Here is a 22,532-nt window from a genome sequence, read left to right as displayed (position 1 = left end):
TCCTGTATAAAGTAATTTTTAATATCTTTTGAGTCATTTCTTCGAGCAATGTCTTTAGGTAGGATTTCTTTGCAGTACTCTAATGCTGCAATGTACTCTGCTTCCGTGCTCGACAGAGCCACTACATTTGCGTGAACACCAGCTTGCTGGTCCTCCGTTATAAAAAATCACGTATGACTTTTCCTCGTCTTCGGTAAAGTCTGAGTTATAGAAGACGGTCAATTCTTCCCTTTCTTATGATTTGAAGAATATTCCTTTGTCTGTGATCTCATTAAAGTACCTGAAAATGCATTTTATTGCTATCTAATTTTATTGCTTGGATTTTCCATATGTCGGCTCTGCATGTTGACTGGACTTATATCCGGTCTGGTTTTACTGTTCAGATGAAATAAACTATTACTTCCTTAAATGAATAGGTACTGTTGAGATATTCTTCTATTGTTGTTTCTTCTTTAATAGCTGGTGTGGCCGGTTGCTTGGAGCCTTCCATTTTTAATTTTTTAGTATTTTGTTAATATAGTAATTTTGAGTCAGTTTTAATCCGTTATTTTTGTTTTGATTTCTATTCCTATAAAGTTTTTAGAGTTTTTCGTTACAGTCATTTCAAATTCCTTTTTTAATTTTTTCAAAAGTACGTTTATTTTCTCCTTGTTGTCCTATTATTAATCCACGTACATGGAAAATCAGATTGCTGCCTTTCTTTTTGAACACATTGTTCTGTTTTTAATTTTTCAAAGCCTTGCTCTCCCATAAATTTAGAAAATCTTTCATTCCATTTTAGCGGCGTCTGTTTTAAACCATATAATTTATTTAATTTGCATATTCTGTTTTTGTAGTTGAAGTCTTCCTTTCTTAGCAAGGTCAAACTCGCGTTCCGTCGATTCGCAGCCGACGACGCAGCGAACGTAGCCATACTCGTCCCCATTGTTCTCTTTTATAATATCTTCTAATTCTTCTTCTACTTCTTCATACTCTGAAATGTTAAAATCTTCTTCCTCCTCCTTCTGTTCCAATAACGTTTCTTCAGGATTATTTTCTGGTTCATTTGTGTTATCTTCCAATTCTATTCTTGCGATTTTATTTTTCTTTTTTTCAATATTTTTCGTATACTCTTTAAATTTAACATTTCATATGATATTTTTCTTCTTTGTTCATCCCATAAGCTGTATCCATTCGTTGAATATCCTACTAGTCTGTACATTTTGCTCTTTTCATGCAGTTTCTTTCTCAAAACTTTTACATAAGCCTCACATCCAAACATTTTAATCCTTAAATCAGGTTTTATTTTCCTATTTTTTCACAGACGTCACATCAAGATTTTTAGTTGAAGATCTGTTATGTAGGTTGCTACTGTATATATGGCTGCTCCCGACATATTTTTATCCATATCAGCATCAAATATTAGGGCCCTTGCTCTGTCCGTAATTGTTCTGTTTATGCGTTCTGCTTTACTATTTAGTTGTTTAGGTTAGGTTAGTGTATGGTGTTGTGTAGTCGATTATTATTCCTTTGCTCTTATTCCACTTTTGACTCTTTCGATTTGCATACTCTTTTCCATTGTCATATCTCAATTTTAATACCTTGAAGTAATGGTTGCCTTTCTACTCTCTTAACGTATTCTATAATTGCATCTGGAACCTCGATTTTATGTTTTAACAACTAAATTGTTAAAAAATTAGTATAATCATGTCTTTCTCTTTGTGGCTGCTGTGTAATCTTGATTTCTTCATTGAAGTTATTCTTAATTTTCTGCATTTCTCTGGCAATTATCCTCTATAATTCATGGAATTTTTTCTACAATATATTAGGCTTTTACGTTGTATGTTCTCTAGTTTTGTGCAATCTTTAATAAAATATTTACCAGTGGATTTGACACATCGTGGTTCTTTAGATCTAGTGTTCTAAAATACTCAGATATAGGTCTCTGAGTATGTCTGCATGTTTGACATTTCTTACATTGTGGAACCAGGTTAGATTTTTTGATTGGTTGTATTTAAACTTTGAAATCTAGTACGTCTTTAATTCTAAATATCTTTTTAATATTTTCATCATTTTTAAATACCAGCATAAATATATTCAAAGATTGTTTTGTTTTCCATTTTAATTTATTAACTGCTTCTAGTATTATATGTATATTCTTTTATACAAAGTTATTTACTATTTTTTCTGTATGTAAAAATGATGCAATTTGTTAGCCATTACTTTTATTGGTCTATTTTGTTTATTTTCATAAGAATGCTAGGGTATATTGTTATCATAAGTATTGTTGTCATTGCTCTGTAGGATTCACCATTTTGTACATTTATTTTTGTAACATCATTATTTTTTATTTTAATCTGGAATCCACTTATTATGTTACTAAATTCGTGAAATTTAATAAAATTTTTCATATCTTCCATTACCGGAGAGGATGGTGGTACTCTTTTATTTTTCTGTTGTACTTTTTATGACACTTTCTATTATTGTTGTTGTGATGAAATCAATATCTATTCGCCTTTTTTTGTAATTTCTTTCTTTCTTTCTTATCCATTTTATTTCTCTTGCAAGTTCTTCTTCATTAGTTTGATAATCCATTTCTACCATTAAGTTTGCTGGATAATATTTTTTTGTAAATCTACGTACTTATCTTGTAAAATTGTCAATTGTTGTTGGAGTTGCTTAAGGTAATTGTCATTGTCATCATTATTTTTCTGTTCTTGTCAATTTAGTATATAAAAGTTGCTCTCCAGGAGTTCTTGTATAACTTTCTTAAAATATCTCATTTTGTCGGACATTTATTTCCGAGCTATCTGCTGTATTCGTTCGAGTTCTTACCGATGAGTTTAAAATCTTATCTAGTAATCTTTTAAAAAGCTCTATTTCTTTCGTAGATTGACTTTTGATTTCGTACAATTGCTAATTGACGACCTGCGAGGACCTGCACTCGCACTCTTACTTCTTGCCGGATCTAAATAATCTCTGATCAATAACTCTTATTTCTTTATTTTTATCTCCTATTACGTCCAATTTGCTAGTTTTGGTTCACCCTGGGTATTTAATTTCCCAGTACTTATTCAGCTAAACTGGCCAACATTCTCCAATCCACCACCTGAAGAGGCGCCCAATAGAAGACTAGCAACCCTCATGAGAAAAATTATATAATAATTATTTCTTTTGTATAGAGATTTCTTTTATAAAAAATACTTAAAACTATTTTAAATTTTCTAATGAATCATTTTATGTATTAATTATTTTGCTTTTTACAGCCAATTATACAGAGACGACTTCACATACATGACACTTGCGGGGTACATAATTTACATGGGATGCCAGGCGTGCTTGCTGCACTTTTTGGCGCACTTATGGCAGGGTTAGCTTCGGAAGCTTCTTACGATTATTCTTTATATGAGGTACTTAATTTTATTATTATCACAAAGTAATTTTACATTCACTGATTTTTTATAATTTATTTTTATTTACATTAAAATATGGAATAGTAAATTTAGCGAATATATCTCATCTAATGATTATTATCTATTTGACCATTATATCTCTGATTATTAACATTAAAAAGATGGAAAAAAAGATAAAAAATTATAAAAGATAAAAATTTTTATATGTAAGACAAATTGTAACATATTATAAGCATTCTCAATTCATTTTTTTGTTAGCTTACAACAAGTTCTATGGTATTAATTTACATTAATGTCATCTATTCAATACGATATATGTTCTCTGCGCAATCAAGTGAGATTCACTCGGTCTCGAGTCCTTCTCTCCTTCTTCGTCGCACACACAAGTCAAAGTAAAGCGAAAGTTTCAAGAGAATTTGTCACAAATTAAACAATTAAACTTAATATAAAATAAATGTCTTTAATTACTTTAATACATGCACCAAGCGTTTCACAGATTAATTAACTAATCGCCGAGATACGTGACAGCTAACAAGTTATCGCGTGCTCTAAAAATCGCGTTAAACCTTGTATAAGTCTCGTCTCGATGCCGGCTCAATCGTGACTCATCAACCTCGATTTTCAGAGCACTTCGTGTACCGATCACAACTCTATCGATAGCGCCCGCGATGTGCTGTCCTCGCGTATTGAAACGGGAATCAAAAAGGAATTAGCGATTATATCGATTATATCGATTTTCTTCATCCTAAGCATCATCCATTTGAAAAAATATAAATTTTATTTTTTCTTTAAATAATTAAATATATAGTTCTCAGAAAAAATTGTTTAATTATTTACTATATTGACTTACATAATTTCTTCACTTAATTATTGATTCTTGACTTAATGATTGAATATTAGACAAAAGATTGCATATTATAGTAATATCATGATATTATCACAAATAACTCTTATCACAGCACATAATTGGCTAAATTTTTAACTTGTACTTAAAAAATTATTTTCTTTAACAAAACATTATATTTGTTTTTAAAAATTAGTATTTTTGCAGACCCTACTATATTTAACTTTGCTATAGTATTCAAATTTTTTAGATTGGTACTATATGTGTATATGCATAAATATATAAATATGTCTATATATCATGTTGATTAATGTTAAAAATGTGTTTAATTGTGTTAAACCTAGTAATAAACATAGAATTATTTATCTCATAGAAAGAAAATTATTTGATTTTTGTTCAATATACGCAATCTTTACTTGAGAACTACTTGTCTAATAAGAATTTATTAATATATGTAATTTATTAATATATTTAATCTTCAAGTTTTATGATTTTGTCAAGAGAAAGCTATTGTGTGACTAATGATATATAATGTTTATATTAAACTAATGTTAATATGTTTTATTTTAATGATCGACAAAACTATAAAAACCTTTTAGGGAATAACTACGAAATACATATTCATAATTTTTGTTTTATACCCACACAACACATGATATCATTCGAATATTCTATACTCATATTGTGAATATACGTACTGTATATAATATACTGAGAAGATCCTTATAATATCTTATTTAGTATATTACTTTTCGTATATTCTCAGTATATACTTGAAATATTTCTTACAGTATATCATTTTTTATGTTATTAATCGTATATTCTCAGAATATACTTGTAATATCTCTTACAGTATATTATTTCTCGTATATTCTCGTATATTCTCAAAATTTATTTTTGAGATACGTAGAGAATATAGCAACGCCATTTTCAAAACATAACTTCCGATTTCCGATACTGTCGGTGTTGGTAGTGGCGTAAGGGTTTCCCGCCTTTTCATGCGTTTCTGATGCAACGTAGTGTGTTACGCTAGGTTACGTGAGTGACTGTGTTACAACTTAGAACCAACATCGTTTTAATTAGGTATGTAAACCTTATTTCTTTTAAAATGTTTTCTATAAAACATAAAATAAATATTTTTATACATATTTTTATTAATATTTATTTTCATATATTTATAAAAAATTTGTTACGATAAAATGCATCACAATTTGAGGTTACACCATTATACCGGTCATGAATTATATCATTTATAATAAAATTTCTATAGAAGTAAAAATGTAATAAATTCAAGACGCATATTATTTAATTAATAAAGGAATTAAACAGAGTTTTTATTTCTATATACTTATTTAACGCGAATTATTTTCAAAATTGTGGATGAAGATACTTCTACTTATATTTGATACATGTAACTTGTCATCTTTTTATACTATGTATTTTTATAATTTTACAGTATGTATAGAATCAAATCTTTATAAATTATACATTGTATATAGAGCATTTATATTTGTGTGTTACGCAATGCAAATATAAATTCTCTATACCTATTCTGATACTGTAATATATTAAAAGATGTGCTAATAAGTCATAAGTGGTAATAAATACGATTTTTTTTCTTTATTTGTAAAAAATTTGTTTATCCACAGATTCAATAAAATAATGCAAATATGGATATAATCCATCTATTTTCATGTTCTGAATCTCTTCTCGAGATTACATCAGAAGTCAAACTGACAAAAAAGACATAATTTAAATTATACTTTTAGTACCCGTTTTTTTAGGTTTTATATACATGTTATGAAAACTTGAATACGAGTTAAGTCTGAACACGCCACGTAGCGGCAAACAAAAGAACACTATATTATAAAATATTATAAAATATTATAAAATATTATAAAATTATATTATATTAGTATATTATAAAATAGATCTTTTTTGTCTTGTCGAAAAGATGATCAAAAAGTCATCTTTTCGTCGACTTAACGTAATTATGACTTTTAGAAGACATCTTTTAGACATCTTTTAGTTTTCTGTGCTATCTGGGGATCATCTTAATAAGTACAGTCTTAATAATGTGTATATATATAATTTTGAATTAAAACATTAATTTTTGTTCTATTTATAGAAACGTAAAATATACGTTTCTTAAACCATGATTTTAAAAATGTTTCTGTTGAAACGTTTCTTATTGGTGCTTGACGGTTAAAAAATATTGGATACGTTTAAAAAACGTTTATAAAACGAACATGTGCTACATGGGTTATGTCATTAGAATTATGTAGCATTTATCAAATTTTTAGAGTATACACATTTACATTCACCAAATTACATAAATGTTACATATTTAACATAACGTTACGATTATGTCATTAGAATTATGTAGCATTTATCAAATTTTTAGAGTATACACATTTACATTCACCAAATTACATAAATGTTACATATTTAACATAACGTTACGATTATGTCATTAGAATTATGTAGCATTTATCAAATTTTTAGAGTATACACATTTACATTCACCAAATTACATAACTGTTACATATTTAACATATCGTTACGATTATGTCGTTAGAATTATGTAGCATTTATCAAATTTTTAGAGTATACACATTTACATTCACTAAATTACATAAATGTTACATAACAAAGTAATGTCAAAATTACATAACAAATTTATATAACAATTCTAGATTCATCATATTATTGACAAAACTGATACGTTATAGTTTCATTTTGCTGGACTGTAACATATACATTTAGAATATTATGTAATTGTTATGTAAATGATCTCTACATGTTAACTGGGTAAATATATATATACAGTGCTTACCAAAAGTTCGGGGCCATCTAAATAATTTTTGAATGATTTGAAATATAGGATTGAAATTTTTAAGGATACAATGGGATCACAAAATCTATTATTTAACTACAAAAACACCCACCTCCACACTCCCGGGGGACGGGGGGAAGGGAGAGCCAAAAAATCTTAAATGGCATGTGGGGTTGAGTGAGGGCTCATTTGAAAGGGTTTTCCAAAACGAAAATAACGCGCAGTTGCCGAGGTCTCTACGATTTTTTTTTACAGAGTTATGATTATTTGAACATTTCTATTAAGATATTCTATTTGCGATAGCGAGGGCCCACGGCGACAACGGAAAAAAGATAAGACTTCACGTGGGCACGCGCATACCTCTGTATGTGGGAGGAGGGGGGTGAATGTGGGTGTGGGTGTGGGTGTGTGTGGGTGTGTGTGCGTGTGCGCGCGCGCGCGCGTGCGTACGTGCGTGTCCGGCCAACTAAGGCAAGATCGGGATGGAAACACTGATGTATGTGAATAAAAACACTAATTATTTTATCAAATGTTTAAATTGATGTCCTTCAACAACTTGGCAGAGTCCTAAGCGAACGTAAAACGTATCGATAACGTTAGTTAAAATATAGGGTGTGATTAAATTTGAAACGTTCACTATTTTTTCCCGCAGCTCTTCTAAATTTTCGGACCTAGTCTCATAGACCTTTGTTTTCAAATACCCCCAGTAAAAGAAGTCTAATGGAGTCAGATCTGGCGATCTCGGTGGCCATTCTATTGTGCCTCTTCTACCAATCCATCGATCAGTAAAAACATCGTTGAGAATATTTCGAGCTTCCAGAGAAAAATGAGCCGGGCCCCCATCCTGCTGAAACCAAACATTGTGGAAAGCTTCTCCAGCAGTATCTTGAATAGCCGGTATCACTTGGTTTCTTAGCAAATTGCAATAATTTTGAGAATTTATGTTTTCTTCAATAAAAAAACGGTCCTATAATACGATTAAGCATTATTCCGGCCCAAACGTTAACCTTCTGAGGATACTGCATGTGACAGTCTCTCATCCAATGCGGATTTTCATCTGCCCAATACCTCATATTCTGTCGATTTACAGAACCATTTAATTCAAATGTTGCTTCGTCAGAAAAACAGATCCAGTTGAAAAACTGACAGTTATTAGCAAGTACATTTCTATTGTCAGAAAATGCATTTAACTGATACGGAAAGAATCACTGCATTGATGATGAGAGGGTATGGCGACAAATTAAGGTCTTATCGAGAAGTAGCTCATTTATTCAATGCTATATATCCTGACCGTGAACCAATTTCATAGTCAACTGTTGAAAGAACTGTTGGTCGTTTCCAAAGCATCGGTGTAATTAAAGATACGCCTAGATCTGGAAGACCCAAAAATGCTAGTAATGACGAAAAAGCTTTAGATGTTCTGCTAATTGTACACGATAATACCCATACATCGGTCTCGAGAGCAGCTCAAGAAAATGATATTAGCACAACATCAGTCCATCGAATTTTAAAGAAGCATCACTATCGTCCTTACAAAATGCATCTAGTCCAAGAGCTATCCGAAAACGATTATGACAGAAGAGTGGAATTTTGCGACACAATGATGACACGATTTGCTGATAACTGTCAGTTTTTCAACTGGATCTGTTTTCTGACGAAGCAACATTTGAATTAAACAGTTCTGTAAATCGACATAATATGAGGTATTGGGTAGATGAAAATCCGCATTAGATGAGAGACTGTTACACGCAGTATCCTCAGAAGGTTAACGTTTGGGCCGGAATAATGCTTAATCGTATTATAGGACCGTTTTTTATTGAAGAAAACATAAATTTCTCAAAAATGAGAATCTAAATATGTGCTCTGTGCACTAATTAAAAATTCTTTCGTGAAAAGAATTAATTTCTTTACGCAGTTTCTTTACGCAGTTTCTTTACGCATCAACATCCGCGCATGGGCTCTCATTGCCGAGTATATCTTATCATGTTTGTAAATATTGGAGCCGTATATATTTTCAAATTATGAAAACATAAATTCTCAAAATTATTGCAATTTGCTAAGAAACCAAGTGATACCGGCTATTCAGGATACTGCTGAAGAAGCTTTCCACAATGTTTGGTATCAGCAGGATGGGGGCCCGGCTCATTTTTCTCTGGAAGCTCGAAATATTCTCAACGATGTTTTTACTGATTGATGGATTAGTAGAAGAGGCACAATAGAATGACCACCGAGATCGCCAGATCTGACCCCATTAGACTTCTTTTACTGGGGGTATTTGAAAACAAAGATCTATGAGACTAGGTCCGAAAATTTAGAAGAGCTGCGGGAAAAAATAGTGAACGTTTCAAATTCAATCACACCCTATATTTTAACTAACGTTATCGATACGTTTTACGTTCGCTTAGGACATGGCCAAGTTGTTGAAGGACATCAATTTGAACATTTGATAAAATAATTAGTGTTTTTATTCCTTCACATACATCAGTGTTCCCATCCCGGTCTTGCCTTAGTTGGCCGGACACGCACGCACGCACGCATGCACGCGCACACACACACACACACACACACACACACACGCACGCACGCACGCACGCACGCACGCACGCACGCACGCACGCACGCACGCACACACACACACACACACACACACACACACACAGAGGTATGTGCGTGCCCGCGTGAAGCCTTATCTTTTTTCTGATGTCGCCAAGGGCCCTCGCTATCGCAAAATCTCAAAAGAAATGTTCAAATAATTATAACTCTGTCGAAAAAATCATAGAGACCTCGGCGGCTGCGCGTTGTTTTCGTTTTGGAAAACCCTTTCAAATGAGCCCTCACTCAACCCCACATGCCATTTAAGATTTTTTGGCTCTCCCTTCCCCCCGTCCCCCGGGAGTGTGGAAGTGGGTGTTTTTGTAGTTAAATAATAGATTTTGTGATCCCATTGTATCCCTAAAAATTTCAATTTACGGAGTCGATTTGATTCTTCTTGAAATATGTTGTTAAACACAAAATTTAAGACATGTATTTTTTTATAAGGCGCAATCTTATATTTAAGAGGTAAAACACCCTTTTGAAAAAAAAGGTATTTTCCTTCATGATCGAATATCAGCAAAAATATAAGAGATAAAAACAATTATAAAATAAAAGTTTAACGGCTTGACGAGTATTTTAAAATATTTTAAAGTTATGAGAAAAATTTTTTTAATTTTTGTTTTTTTTTTAAAAATCCCACCATCCAAACTTTTTTTTCAAAATTTCATATTTTGTTTTCTCCAAATTAAAGATTATTTTTTCTTAAATTCAACTATAATAAAGTAATGTTACGAAACATCATTCTCGAAAATTAATTATAAATGGCTCCGTATGTACAAATTATCCGTGTTTATATGTACTAAGTGCCTAAGTAATTATCGACAAAACAATAAGATGTAACATAAAAAATATTTTAAGTAAAATTTTTATAGGTTCTTATATATTTTATAACTGCACGCGCACGCATGCACGCACGCATCCACGCACTCACGCACCCACGCACCCACGCACCCATGCACACACGCACACCCAACCACACACACACACACACACACACACGCACGCACGCACGCGCGCACGCACAAATACCATACGCGCGCACGACTTATAAAAAACGCGTCTTATAAATTCCTACAACTTTTGTATGAAACATTTTTTTCCGAAAATGCATATTTCTTGATTAAGCGGCTTCGATGCTTTTTGTACACCCTATGTATATGTTGCGAATTGAGCGAAATTTATAATATATGTGCGAGAACTATCGGCTCCCCGTGAAGTTTTAAGTTTTCGCGCTTATTCAACGTTCCTATGTGGCGGCAGCACTTGCCGGATTAGTCGCGACGTGCTCCTGGCGTAGATCGCGATCGATCAATCAATTTCACGCATTTTCGCTTCGATGGCACGCGTCAATCGATTAACGACCTGTATAAAGTTAGCACCCCATTTTTTTAATTTTAAATTTCTAAAAGTTGTTCTAAATTGTTCTAGACTTGTTCTAAAATGTTCGAGAAGATCAAATTTTTATAATAAATATTTTAGCAGAAAATTAAAGAAACGATTTTTTTACTTGGCATCCCATTTTTGGAAAATCAAACTTTTCAAAGTTGTTCCAGATTGTCCTAGTCGTTCCAAACATTGTTCCAAAGTATTAATTCTCCAAACAAAGAATTTAAAAAGATATAATAAAAAAATGGTATCGAGCGCTCAAACAATATTTTTACGTCTACAGCTATCGTTATCATCTTCTGAACATCATATTTACGATAATAATTAATGTAGCAACTCAGAACAACTTCTATTTTTACTATAAAAAAGTTTTAAAGGGCACTTTACTCTTGAAGGTAGACACATTTTTTCGCTGTTTTTGTCATTTTTGATGGATAACGGCGCATCAGAGACATCAAAGTGTAGACCAATAACAACTAGACATAGAATAACCTTGAAATAACTCTTATTTTTGCCAGAACAAATTATTTAAATTTATAAAAGCGCATTTTAAGCTTTTTCTTTTGCTTCTGTTTCTCATTAAAAGATTTATGTATATTTGCATAAATATGGCAAATTATTTAAAACTAATAATTAATGAATTATAAATAAATGAGTGTAAGGTATGGAGAGCTGTAGTTTTTACGTTAAAAATTAAAATTAAAATTAAGAATATATAAATTAAGAATATATATAATAATTAATGTATCTATCAAATATTTCCTATTTTAATTATCTTTATTGATATTGGTCAACAGATTTTTCCCGCCCGAGCACCGAATTCGGAGAAAGTAATTAGCGAGATGAGAGACAATTATGGGATATCACCTGGATTCAATAGGACAGCATATGAGCAAGCAGGATATCAATTACTGTCATTGGCGGTCACCTTTGGAATCTCCATTATATCTGGATTAATAACTGGTATTTTTAATCGATCTTTACAACATACATTATGCTAAATGAGTAAAAGAAAAATTAATTTTTATTTTGTTACATAAATCTATAATGGGTTTAATACTTCATTTAACTATATTGACGATTACACTAATTGTGAGAAAACATTATTGCTTCCGCAACATACAGATCAGTAAGTTGGGTTGCCTATCTGACGATCGGCAGGGGCATGCTTTACCGACCTCGCATAATCGAAACATAATAAAATCAGGAAATCAATCATGTAATTTTTTCTTTGTGAAAAGTGAAAAAATTACATATTGATACCCTGCCCACATCCTGCCCACATTTTTGTTTGTAAGAATCATGAAAAACTTTTTTGTAAGAATCATTAAAAAGTTTTTATGCCATGGATTTTTTCGCATGGGGCTTTATGCGACACAAAGTATATGGGACTCTGCCACAAGATCCAGAAGATTTTAAAAATAGAATTCGTAACGCATGTATGAAAATCACTCTTTTGATGATTACTAAGAGTGAGAAAAAATTTGATGCGGAGGATTGCTTTATGTTTAGAAGAAAATAGAGGTTACATTGAACACATATTATAAGCATAAAAAACGTTTTTTGTTTAAATTTATTATATTTTAATCGTGTTATTATATTTTAATTGTGTCATTATATTTTAGTGGTGTTACTTATTTTATTTATATTATTAAATATTACAATTATACTGTATCTCAGGTAGCACATGTTCGTTTTATAAACGTTTTCTAAACGTATCCAATATTTTTTAACCGTCAAGCACCAATAAGAAACGTTTTAACAGAAACATTTTTAAAATCATGGTTTAAGAAACGTATTTTTTACGTTTCTATAAATAGAACAAAAATTAATTTTTTAATTCAAAATTATATATGTACATATTATTAAGACTGTATTTATTAAGACGATCCCCAGATAGCACAGAAAATTAAAAGATGACGAAAAGATGTCTTTTTTAAGTTATCTTTCTGACAAGGCTAAAAGATGTCTAAAAGAATATCTTTCTATCTACAAAAAAGTCATTTTTTAAAAAAATGTCTTCTAAAAGTCATAATTAATTTTAGTCGATGAAAAGATGTCTTTTTGATCATCTTTTCAACAAAACAAAAAAGATCTATTTTATAATATACGTGTTCCTTTGTTTGCCGCTACCTGGCGTGTTCAGACTTAACTATAACTCGTATTCAAGTTTTCAAAACATGTATATAAAGCCTTAAAGAACAGGTACTAAAAGTATAATTTAAATTGTCTTTTTTGTCAGTTTGACTTCTGATGTAATCTCTACAAGAAATTCAGAACATGATGAAAATAGATAGATTATATCCATATATGCATTATTTTATTGAATTTGTGAATAAACAAATTTTTCATAAATAAAGAAAAAAAAACCGTATTTTGACAGTTTTTTAAACGTTTTTTTTTATTAGAAAATGTTTCCCTTAACGTTTTTTAAGTGGACATTTTAACCAATCAGAAACGTTTTTAAAAGCCGGTTCTAAAACGTTTCGCAGAAACATTTGTGAAACGTTTTTGAAACGAATATGTGTTACTTGGGTATGTTAAAAGTCGATTTCAGTTTCCTCATTCCCTATCGGATTTGCATTTAAGGCATCAATCATGTAATTTTTTTACTTTTCACAAAGAAAAAATTATATGATCGAGCCTTTGATTTTATTATTTTTCAATTATGCGAGGTCAGTAAAGCATGCCCCTGCCGATCGTTAGACAAGCAACCCAACTTACTGATCTGTATGTTGCGAAAACACCCTTACATATACATTTTTTGTATTATAAAATTACATCTTTTACATGTCATTAATGATTCTTTGTCATTTAATGCTTAATAATATAACATCTAAAAAAAATTTTTTATTATTAAATAAGAATAATTCAAACTATCTAGTTAGCCAAGTGTGTTTGAATAAATTTTGCTAATAAGTGTCTACTACAAATTTAGTAAAAATGTTTACTTTAGTACAGAATCTGTTAATTTCGATTATCAACAAAGTCAACAAATTGTCAGCAGAATTGCAATATATCCTGTTATTATAGTCAAATTATGCGCAGGTAATACTTAGCTTTTGCTGCTAATCTGCTGTTAGAGTCTGTGATCAGGCTGTGCCAGCAGATTATAAGCCTAATACAGACATAGTTTCAAATTTACTAGTAACTTCTGAATAAATCTGCAATCAATCTGAACAAATCTTGTCAATCTGCTGATATATTGCGAGCATTTTGCTTACTGAGTACACATATTCTAAATTTCCTGTGAGGAAGAAACTTATAATAATTAATTACAGAGTTTAATTGCTTGCGCAACAATTTAATAAAACAAAAACTCATTTTTTTCACATACAGTAAAGTCTTTATAAGTATAAGGTTCCATTTCTTTAGTTTCCTTTATACTTTTTTTTCAATAAGTGTGCCATGTAACATAGGCAGATATGACAGTGCGTGAAAGCGTACGCAACATTTATAACCTTGCGATCAAATGGAGACCAGTACTGACAGCTTTAATTGTGCGCAACTACTTTGCGCAAATGTATAATGGTTTTACAATTTCGCGCTAGAGTAGGAAGATTTTAAGAGAAGTATGTGAAAAAGTCGTCGATTTTTGCCCCCCGTCGGCACGTAAAATTTTCACGGTTTCTTTAACGTAGAATCACGTGGTAACATTATTTTGTTAAATGTGACGAAAATGTGTCAAAAGCTTAAAAAGTCCATAAAATATCATGTTTCTGGATGTCATCATGTGGTGGTCGATCATTGTGTATATTAAAATCAGAGTTGTGTATATTAAAATCAGCTAATCAATACTATAAAATAAATCGAGATTAGACAGGCGTAAAAAGCATATACATACTGTTATTAATAATGTGATATTTCTTACTTTTGTCGGGTTTATTTTGTGACGTTCTAATACAAAGTCGCCTTCCTATTTCGGTGGAGGTCTATATTTAAAATCATACTTTAATTTATTACACTGAAAAAAATAATGTTGAATCAACAACATCATTATAGTTGAAATTTATTTTATTAATTCAACAACATTATTAATCAAATCAATACTTAGCGTATTAATTTGATTAATAATGTTGTTGAATTAATAAAATAAATTTCAATTACAATGGTGTTGATTCTACTCTCGCAACTGCTGTGTCACTTTTAACGCTATATCGCACTTTTCTTCTCGTTCTCTCACTAAGTCAATATTTATAGTTATTAACAATTGTAGTAATACAATTGATTGAAATAATTCCGCGTAATTAAGAGTTGAGTCCGTATGATTTTCTTGGTCGTATCCAAGAAGTAATTTGGATGGAGTGGATTTGATTGATGAATGATAAGTGTTTTGTTATATACGTAGCTTTACCTAGATGTTGTTTCCATTCTAACATTATCAATGATTTTTTATTTAATATTGATTTAAAAAATCTGTTGACGCAATCGACGATACCATTTGCCCATGAAACCACAACAGCTACTTTAACCCTTTTAATACCAACGTCGATTATAGTCGGCATCCACGTAACGAGCATTACCCCTTATTTTAAAGTATCATACGAGTGTATCATACGAAATTATATTATTATATTGTTCTGTTAATTATTATCGATAATTCTTAAAGTTTTATTATTTCATTGTTTCTATTTAAATTGATTTATTAACTTTAATTCCGGAGTCCGCAGTACAGAAAAAGCTTACTCGCGGACACGTAATGCAATAAGGAAAGGGTTAATATGTTTTATTTTATGATGGTCAATGAAAGCAAAAGTTTCGTGAACGCAGTGCCGTGATTAAATATCAAGCAATTTGGTATTGGATTTACCAAAAATATCGAACAAAAATTTCAAATGTACACAAACTTCTTTCGATGTGATCGTTTCGGTTGAAAAACCACGTGAATCGAGTAAATGCATCCACAATTATTAAAATGTACTTAAAACCATCTTTAGTTTCCTGGAGAGGACCAAAATGATCAATATATAAATTGTCGCACGGACCCGTTGGTGCCTCAGAAATATTCATTTTCCGTTCGTATGCATGGCTAGTTAAATTGACTCTTAAACAAATCAAACAATTGTCGTAGTAACGGATTCTTTCTCATAGAGAACCAATATATTTTACTGATATCCTTGCAAACTTTTTCCGTTCCACATTTACCCATCGTATCATCATGATAAGTTTCAATGATATTTCGAATCATCACGTCCGGTACTACAAAACAAGGTCTGTCGTTTTCTTTTTTTGTAGACCAAGCGCTCAATCAATTGAAATTTCGGATTTTTTTAAAATTCAAAACCTTGTATGATTTCCTGTATCCTAGAATCTTGCAATTGTTTAAACTCAAGTTTACGTTCGAGGGGTAAGGCGTCAAGGAGGGTCCCGTTAGCACACTACCATACATATTGACCGATGCCTAGGGTAACCAGCACGGTTAGCCAATCAAAAGGTTCTAATGTTCATTGGCCAATTAGCATTGTGCGCTATCGGATCCAAGGCTTCAATATATGCAATCTGCCGACTTAGCGCATCGACACGCGGCATTTGCTTTCCGGCTCGATATATTAGTTTATATCGATAATTTTGCAAACTCAACGTCCATTTGGCTATTCTTGGATTATTCAAATTGACTTTATTTACTGCGTAAACTAACGAGCTGCAATCCGTAACTATGGTGAGTTCGATACTATAAAGATAGACTTGGAATCTCTTAATCGCTTTAACTATTGCAAGCATCTCCAATTCGAAGCTGTGATAGCGGGACTCCGCTTGGTTACTAACCTGGCTATAAAAAGCAACGGAAAACCAATTACCGTAAGATGTTTTTTGTAACAAAATTGTGCTCAGCCTTTGCGCTCTTGCGTCCGTATGGAGTTGAGTCTCGCTCGCAGAGTTGTAAATACTTACTGCAGCCCGAAGTAAAGCTCTTCCTTGAGTTTTTCAAAAGCTAAGAAATACGAGTCATCAAAATCAAACAAAACCGACTTTTTTAACAGATTATAAAGAGGTTTCGCTATCAACAAAAAATCTTTGATAAGTTTCCGAAAGTATCCGGCGAGACCTAAAAAACATTGTACCTCCAACAGGGATCTCGGTCGCGAAAAATTACATACGGCGTCGGTATGCCGCGGACTAATTCTATATCTTTTTGTAACCGTGTTAGCTGGTTACAAAAGAATATAGCCCAAGTATTCAATACGTTTTCTTAAAAACTGGCATTTATTATAGTTTAATTCAAAAGTCATATTTTTTTAAATTATAAGAACTTTCCACAATATTTCTAAATTAGATTCAACTATGTTCAAAAGGATCAAAATATCATCTATATATATTAAAATCTTATCTGCCCGTATAAGCGGCTAAAATATATAAACCAATCGTTTTTGAAATTCCACCGGGGATTCGCAAAATCCGAAGGAAAACTGGTATACTCAAACTGGCCATCAGGCGTCACGAACGCAAAATATTTAGTGAAATTTGGATGAACCTTAATTTGATGGAACTCATCTTTTAAATTGAGTAAAGTAAAAACCGCTTTTTTGCTGACAGCTTAGCCAAGCAATCTTTGGTAAGGCAACATGTATATTTTTGTTTATAAACTCGATTATTTAATAAACGCAAATGCACAAACGCATAAAACCATTTTTTTCTAACAGGCACTATACGCGCGCAATATGGAGAAACGCTTGGTTTAATGATACTTCTAGTTAGTAAATTATCCGTGATCTCACAAATTTGAATACGCTCAGCCCAAGCTAATTTTCGAAGCGCATAGGCATAAGGGAAGTCATCCTTGAGACTGATCTGCACATAATAATTGTCATTGGTTCTTTGTGTAAGGAACGATTTATTTTTCAAGCATACAGTATCAAGCGTATAGTATCGAGTATTGAGAATAACTGAGCTCTCGCGCTCTTAGACGCTTCGTTTATATATATACTGATTTTTAAGCTCGCGGGGCGGCTTTGTCGCACAATCCTAAAACGCCGCAGATCGGTAGTGCGCCGCTGTTATCTCCGCGAGTATTGAATCGCGCAGGCAGCTAGAGTCTAAGAGAGTCGGCGCTTTATATCCTACATTGAAATTAATGTTTTTTCTACTTCTGACATTAGGTCAATTAACTGTTTCTCAATTTGATCATCAAAATCTATGTTAATATTATGAAAAGCCTGAAAGACTATATTATCATCAACTTTCAAACAAGCAAAAATACGATGTAGCAAATAAGCAAACAATTGTATTTTATTTTTTCTGTCACAGTTATTTAGATTATAAGTTGCGATAATATTATTTTTGTCAAGAAAATCTCGACCTAAAATTATGTCAACACCAAGCTTATTTCTATGTAGCACGTGCAAATCTATCTCAAAGATGACTTCGGGTATTTGTTCTAAACTAATAACGGTTACTTTAATCCTAGTTATTTGTACAGGTATATTATTGATTGATCTATATTGGGCAATTGGTTGATTTAGTGAATCTAAAGGTTCCTTAAAAAAGCGATGGTAAACATCAACAAAAGAATCCACGAACAGGGCCGTACTCTCAATAAGGAGCGTATCTGCTGCGCAATCTCGAGACCAACGGGCAAAGAAGTTTGACCCGAATGTCCGGAGACTCCTACGGATCTCTTAGCGGAGTCACCCAGTATGTCCTCCGCCGGGCTACACTGCTCGAAGTGCGTCATCAACGCGTCCGGCGATTCTATATCGTGAGGCCTCCTCTCGTAACTGCTTAATTGTCACCCTGTCCAATGCGATGCGATCCATTCTCGTATGCCATTAGGAATTAAAAAGAAAAGAGTAGAAATAACTGGCGAATTCTTTTGATCGAAGTACCAAATGACTGCTCTCTCTTTCTTCTATGTATTTTCCTCTTCCTTCTTCTATCCGACGTATTTCAATACCGGCTTTTATTAAGAAAGCGAAGACACCAATTCCAACAAAAGACGAGAATTCTTCAACATGTAGACGAACGTCGATCTTGCTTCGAAAAATAGAAGTTCAAGCAACAAGGATAAAACATTGGCACTGATTTCACTTCTGATAAATGATTATAGAAATATTATGTAAAAAATTTTAATTATTCCAATTAAAATGTCAATGTCCGTTTATTAAAATTAATAACGCAAAGTCTAGGATGGATGAGACTGTTAGAATCGAATGAAAGTAAAGGCTAAGTAAAGAGAAATTTTTGTTGAACAACTAACTTTTAATTTCCACAATTTACTTTATAATGGTGATACAGTTAACCGATTGCCGGTTCGAGAGCAACTGTCTATGCTCTTCGATTTCAGAGCCTTTCGAGTGTTTTTTTCACTAATCACAATAGCGGCAAAAACGCGTCATGTTACATCACGTTGATCATAGTGCTGTATATCGTTTTGCAGTACATTGTCAAAATTATATAATAAGATCAGGGACCCGGACCGAAAGCTTTTTTCAGTTTAGTTCCGGTTACGGTTTAATAAAACATTGAATAAGTGTTTCAGTTTCAGTTTCGGTTTCTTGACCAGTGAACGAAACCAAAACCGAAAAAATTACGGTTTTATTAAACTTTTTTTTCGGTTATAGTTACTTGTACGGAAAGAGTTTGAAGTGTAATGATAAACTTAATAAATTCACTTTTTTTATATTTATTTTATTAAATTGTATATTTGCAGATGACAAGAAATAAAAATAAAAAATTATATTATTTAATACAATGTTTTATTTTATGCATATACATGTGTAAAAGATAACTAAAGTAATTTGATGGAAGAAAAAGATTAATTTGATGGATTCAAATAGAAGAATTAAAATATAAGCGACGTAGAGATAATAATTAACAATAATAATAAAAAATTTAGAACAGTTAAAAAATCTAAAAAAGCATAATATTATTTTACTCCAAACTAATATTTCTAAAAACTTATTATTAAAAAATTAAGCATTTTCAATCGAGCATTAAATCGTCATAGTGATTCAACTATAAAAAACAGATCTATACGTATACAGATTAAGAACCGAAAAAAAACTGTTAACCGTAAATAATATTATTGGTTCAGTTATGATTTCGGTGTTCTAAATTTTATAAAATTTGGTTTCGGTTTCGGTATCGGTTCATCTAAAAAAAAGGGTTACAGAACGCTTTTCGGTTTCAATTCCGGTTCGGTCCGGATCCCTGAATAAGATTATAAATTTCTTATACTATTTTTAAAATGTGTCAGATACTTTGTAAATATGCTGAATGTGTGTGCGTGCGTGCGTGCGTGCGTGCGCGCGCGCGTGCGTGAACAGATATTTAATTAAATTAAATATGTGTGTTGACTTAAAAATCCTCATTTTCATTCTCTTCAGAATCAGATGAGTAACAATCATGAAAAATATTCGAAAGATTTTGCCCAGGAAGTGATATTGTAAATATCTAAATATGCATAACATATCCGAAAAACTATTAAATTGAACCTCCGATCTTGTAATACATGACCTAAATGCCACATAGACTTTCTAAAACATATTTAGATAAATGTCAATATATATTTATATAAAAAAATCATATCTTTTAGTCATCAAATGATCGCTCACCAAATGATGATATCCAGAAAAAATGATATTTTATGGACCTTTTAAGCTTCTAGCACATTTTCCTCATATTTTAACAACAAATGAATGTTACCACGTGATTCTACGCCCAAAAAACTATAAGAAACGATGCGAATTTTACGTGCTGATGGGAGACAAAAATCGACGGCTTTTTAATGCACTCCTTTTTTTTCCAAGACTTTTTGGTAAAAGTACTGAAAAGAGAAGTTAATCTTTGTGACTTTGATCTTCACATTTATTGTCAGCGCCCTGAGTAATCACCAAACAATTTTAGCCATTGCTCGCTGTTTATTAAAAAGTTATAAAGAAAAAAGTTTCATAAATTATACATAATTTTAAGATACTATATACATTTTATAAAATGTATTCTTAGCAAATTTATTTATTTATGTGTAGTAAGTCCAATGTATAATTATTATAAACGGATTGATATGTTTTTTAATGTATAATGAGCTCAATATCCTTTACATTTATCAAGTTTTGAAATTAAATTCATCAAATCATAAAATTCTTGTTTTTTTTATACATATTTATTGATTTATTTAAGCAAAAGAGGTACTTCCATTTCCACCCCGAAAGGAATAGTCCAATTTATTTTTGTGTGTAATTTTAAATCTAAATTTATTTATGTGGAGTAAAACAAACGCATGAACGGGGGAGCCTAATTTTAAATTATAAGCAGAAATAGATTGGATTAACTTATTATTCCTTTCGAGATTCAAGGGCGGACCACTATTCTAATTTGCTTGAGGTAAATATCCAGAAAAGGTCACACCTCGCCGATGATGTTGACCTTGATACATGCTATAGAGAAGAAAGTACTAATCAACTTTTCCTAATAACTTAATTAGCGGTCTCTTATACTTTCCGAGATATTAAGCGAAAATTATTCCTTATAATTTCCATCCTCTTCTGTAGACATAAAATCATGTAAACGCAGAATATATGTATACTATATTAATCTGTTTTTGACCTTCTAAGGTGAAAAAGTTTTTGTTTACATTATTTACATACATACTTTTCGATAGTTTTGTTTTTTACTTTTCCATCTATACAGCAAATGGAAAGTATATGCTCGTATGCAGTTAGTTGGTATACGATGATTTTTTCATTTTCGTGTACATAAAAAAATATAAGCATGGATACAGTGGATTCCGCCCCCTTGCGGAAGGCTTTTTTTCCAGAAGATATAACCTAACCTAAACCAATTGCTGTGCGGGTGGGAAAGTGTAAGTGAGCTCGTTAGTTCACGCATATAAGGTAGCTGTCTTAGTTATAAGTTATTTAAAATTGACAACTAGAATTTTTTTTATGTTTAGAAAAAGAAGTATAATAAGTCGAATATATATTTTACATAATAATTCTCTGAACTTTTAGCTATCATATTTAATTAAAATAAAAAGGTTTTTATTTGTATATAAAATAATTATTTAAATTTTAATAACCGTCTATTGATGACCCAGTTGTAAGTGACTTATAATCTTTTCGTCCCAATTGCAATGCGAAACAACATACCTCTTATTTTGCAGAGAAATATAAACTTATTTCATTTACAAAATATGTAGTCTTTCTTATTATTGACATCTACACTGCAGATTAAATAAAAACATCGCCATTTAAAAATAAAAAAACAATTTTTTTGCAATATTATAATTAAGTTAAAAATGTGATATTTTACTAGATGGTGTAATAATGTTTCTTTTTAAATATGTTTAATAATTAATTGTTTAATAAAATATATTAAAAAGCAAGAGTGACTTACTATTGGGACATGACTTACAACTGGGACAGTTACCTTATCTTTCTATCCATATAACAATTCGTTTGGGTTAGATTATCTCGTTCGGAAGTGGAGCCCCCCGCAGGGGGGCGGAACTCACTGTATCTGCACTTGCATTTTTCTATGTACA

At 31.6% G+C, this 22,532-nt stretch overlaps 1 protein-coding gene across 11 annotated transcripts in view; it reads left to right on the top strand.

The window, feature by feature from the left end:
* Nucleotides 1–22,532, top strand: part of Rh50 (Rhesus blood group-associated glycoprotein Rh50) — a 195,227-nt gene that overhangs the window by 167,455 nt on the left and 5,240 nt on the right. For all 11 annotated transcript variants that reach the window (XM_072898618.1, XM_072898614.1, XM_072898612.1 and 8 more), the window contains 2 exons: nucleotides 3,246–3,389; nucleotides 11,851–12,016. In XM_072898618.1, the coding sequence (XP_072754719.1) occupies nucleotides 3,246–3,389; nucleotides 11,851–12,016 (310 nt within the window). The remainder of the gene's footprint in view (nucleotides 1–3,245; nucleotides 3,390–11,850; nucleotides 12,017–22,532) is intronic.

Source organism: Anoplolepis gracilipes, chromosome 8, assembly GCF_047496725.1.
Source record: "Anoplolepis gracilipes chromosome 8, ASM4749672v1, whole genome shotgun sequence".
NCBI lineage: Eukaryota > Metazoa > Arthropoda > Insecta > Hymenoptera > Formicidae > Anoplolepis > Anoplolepis gracilipes.
Note: the sequence above shows the minus strand (reverse complement) of the source record. Positions and strands in the feature narration are given on the sequence as shown.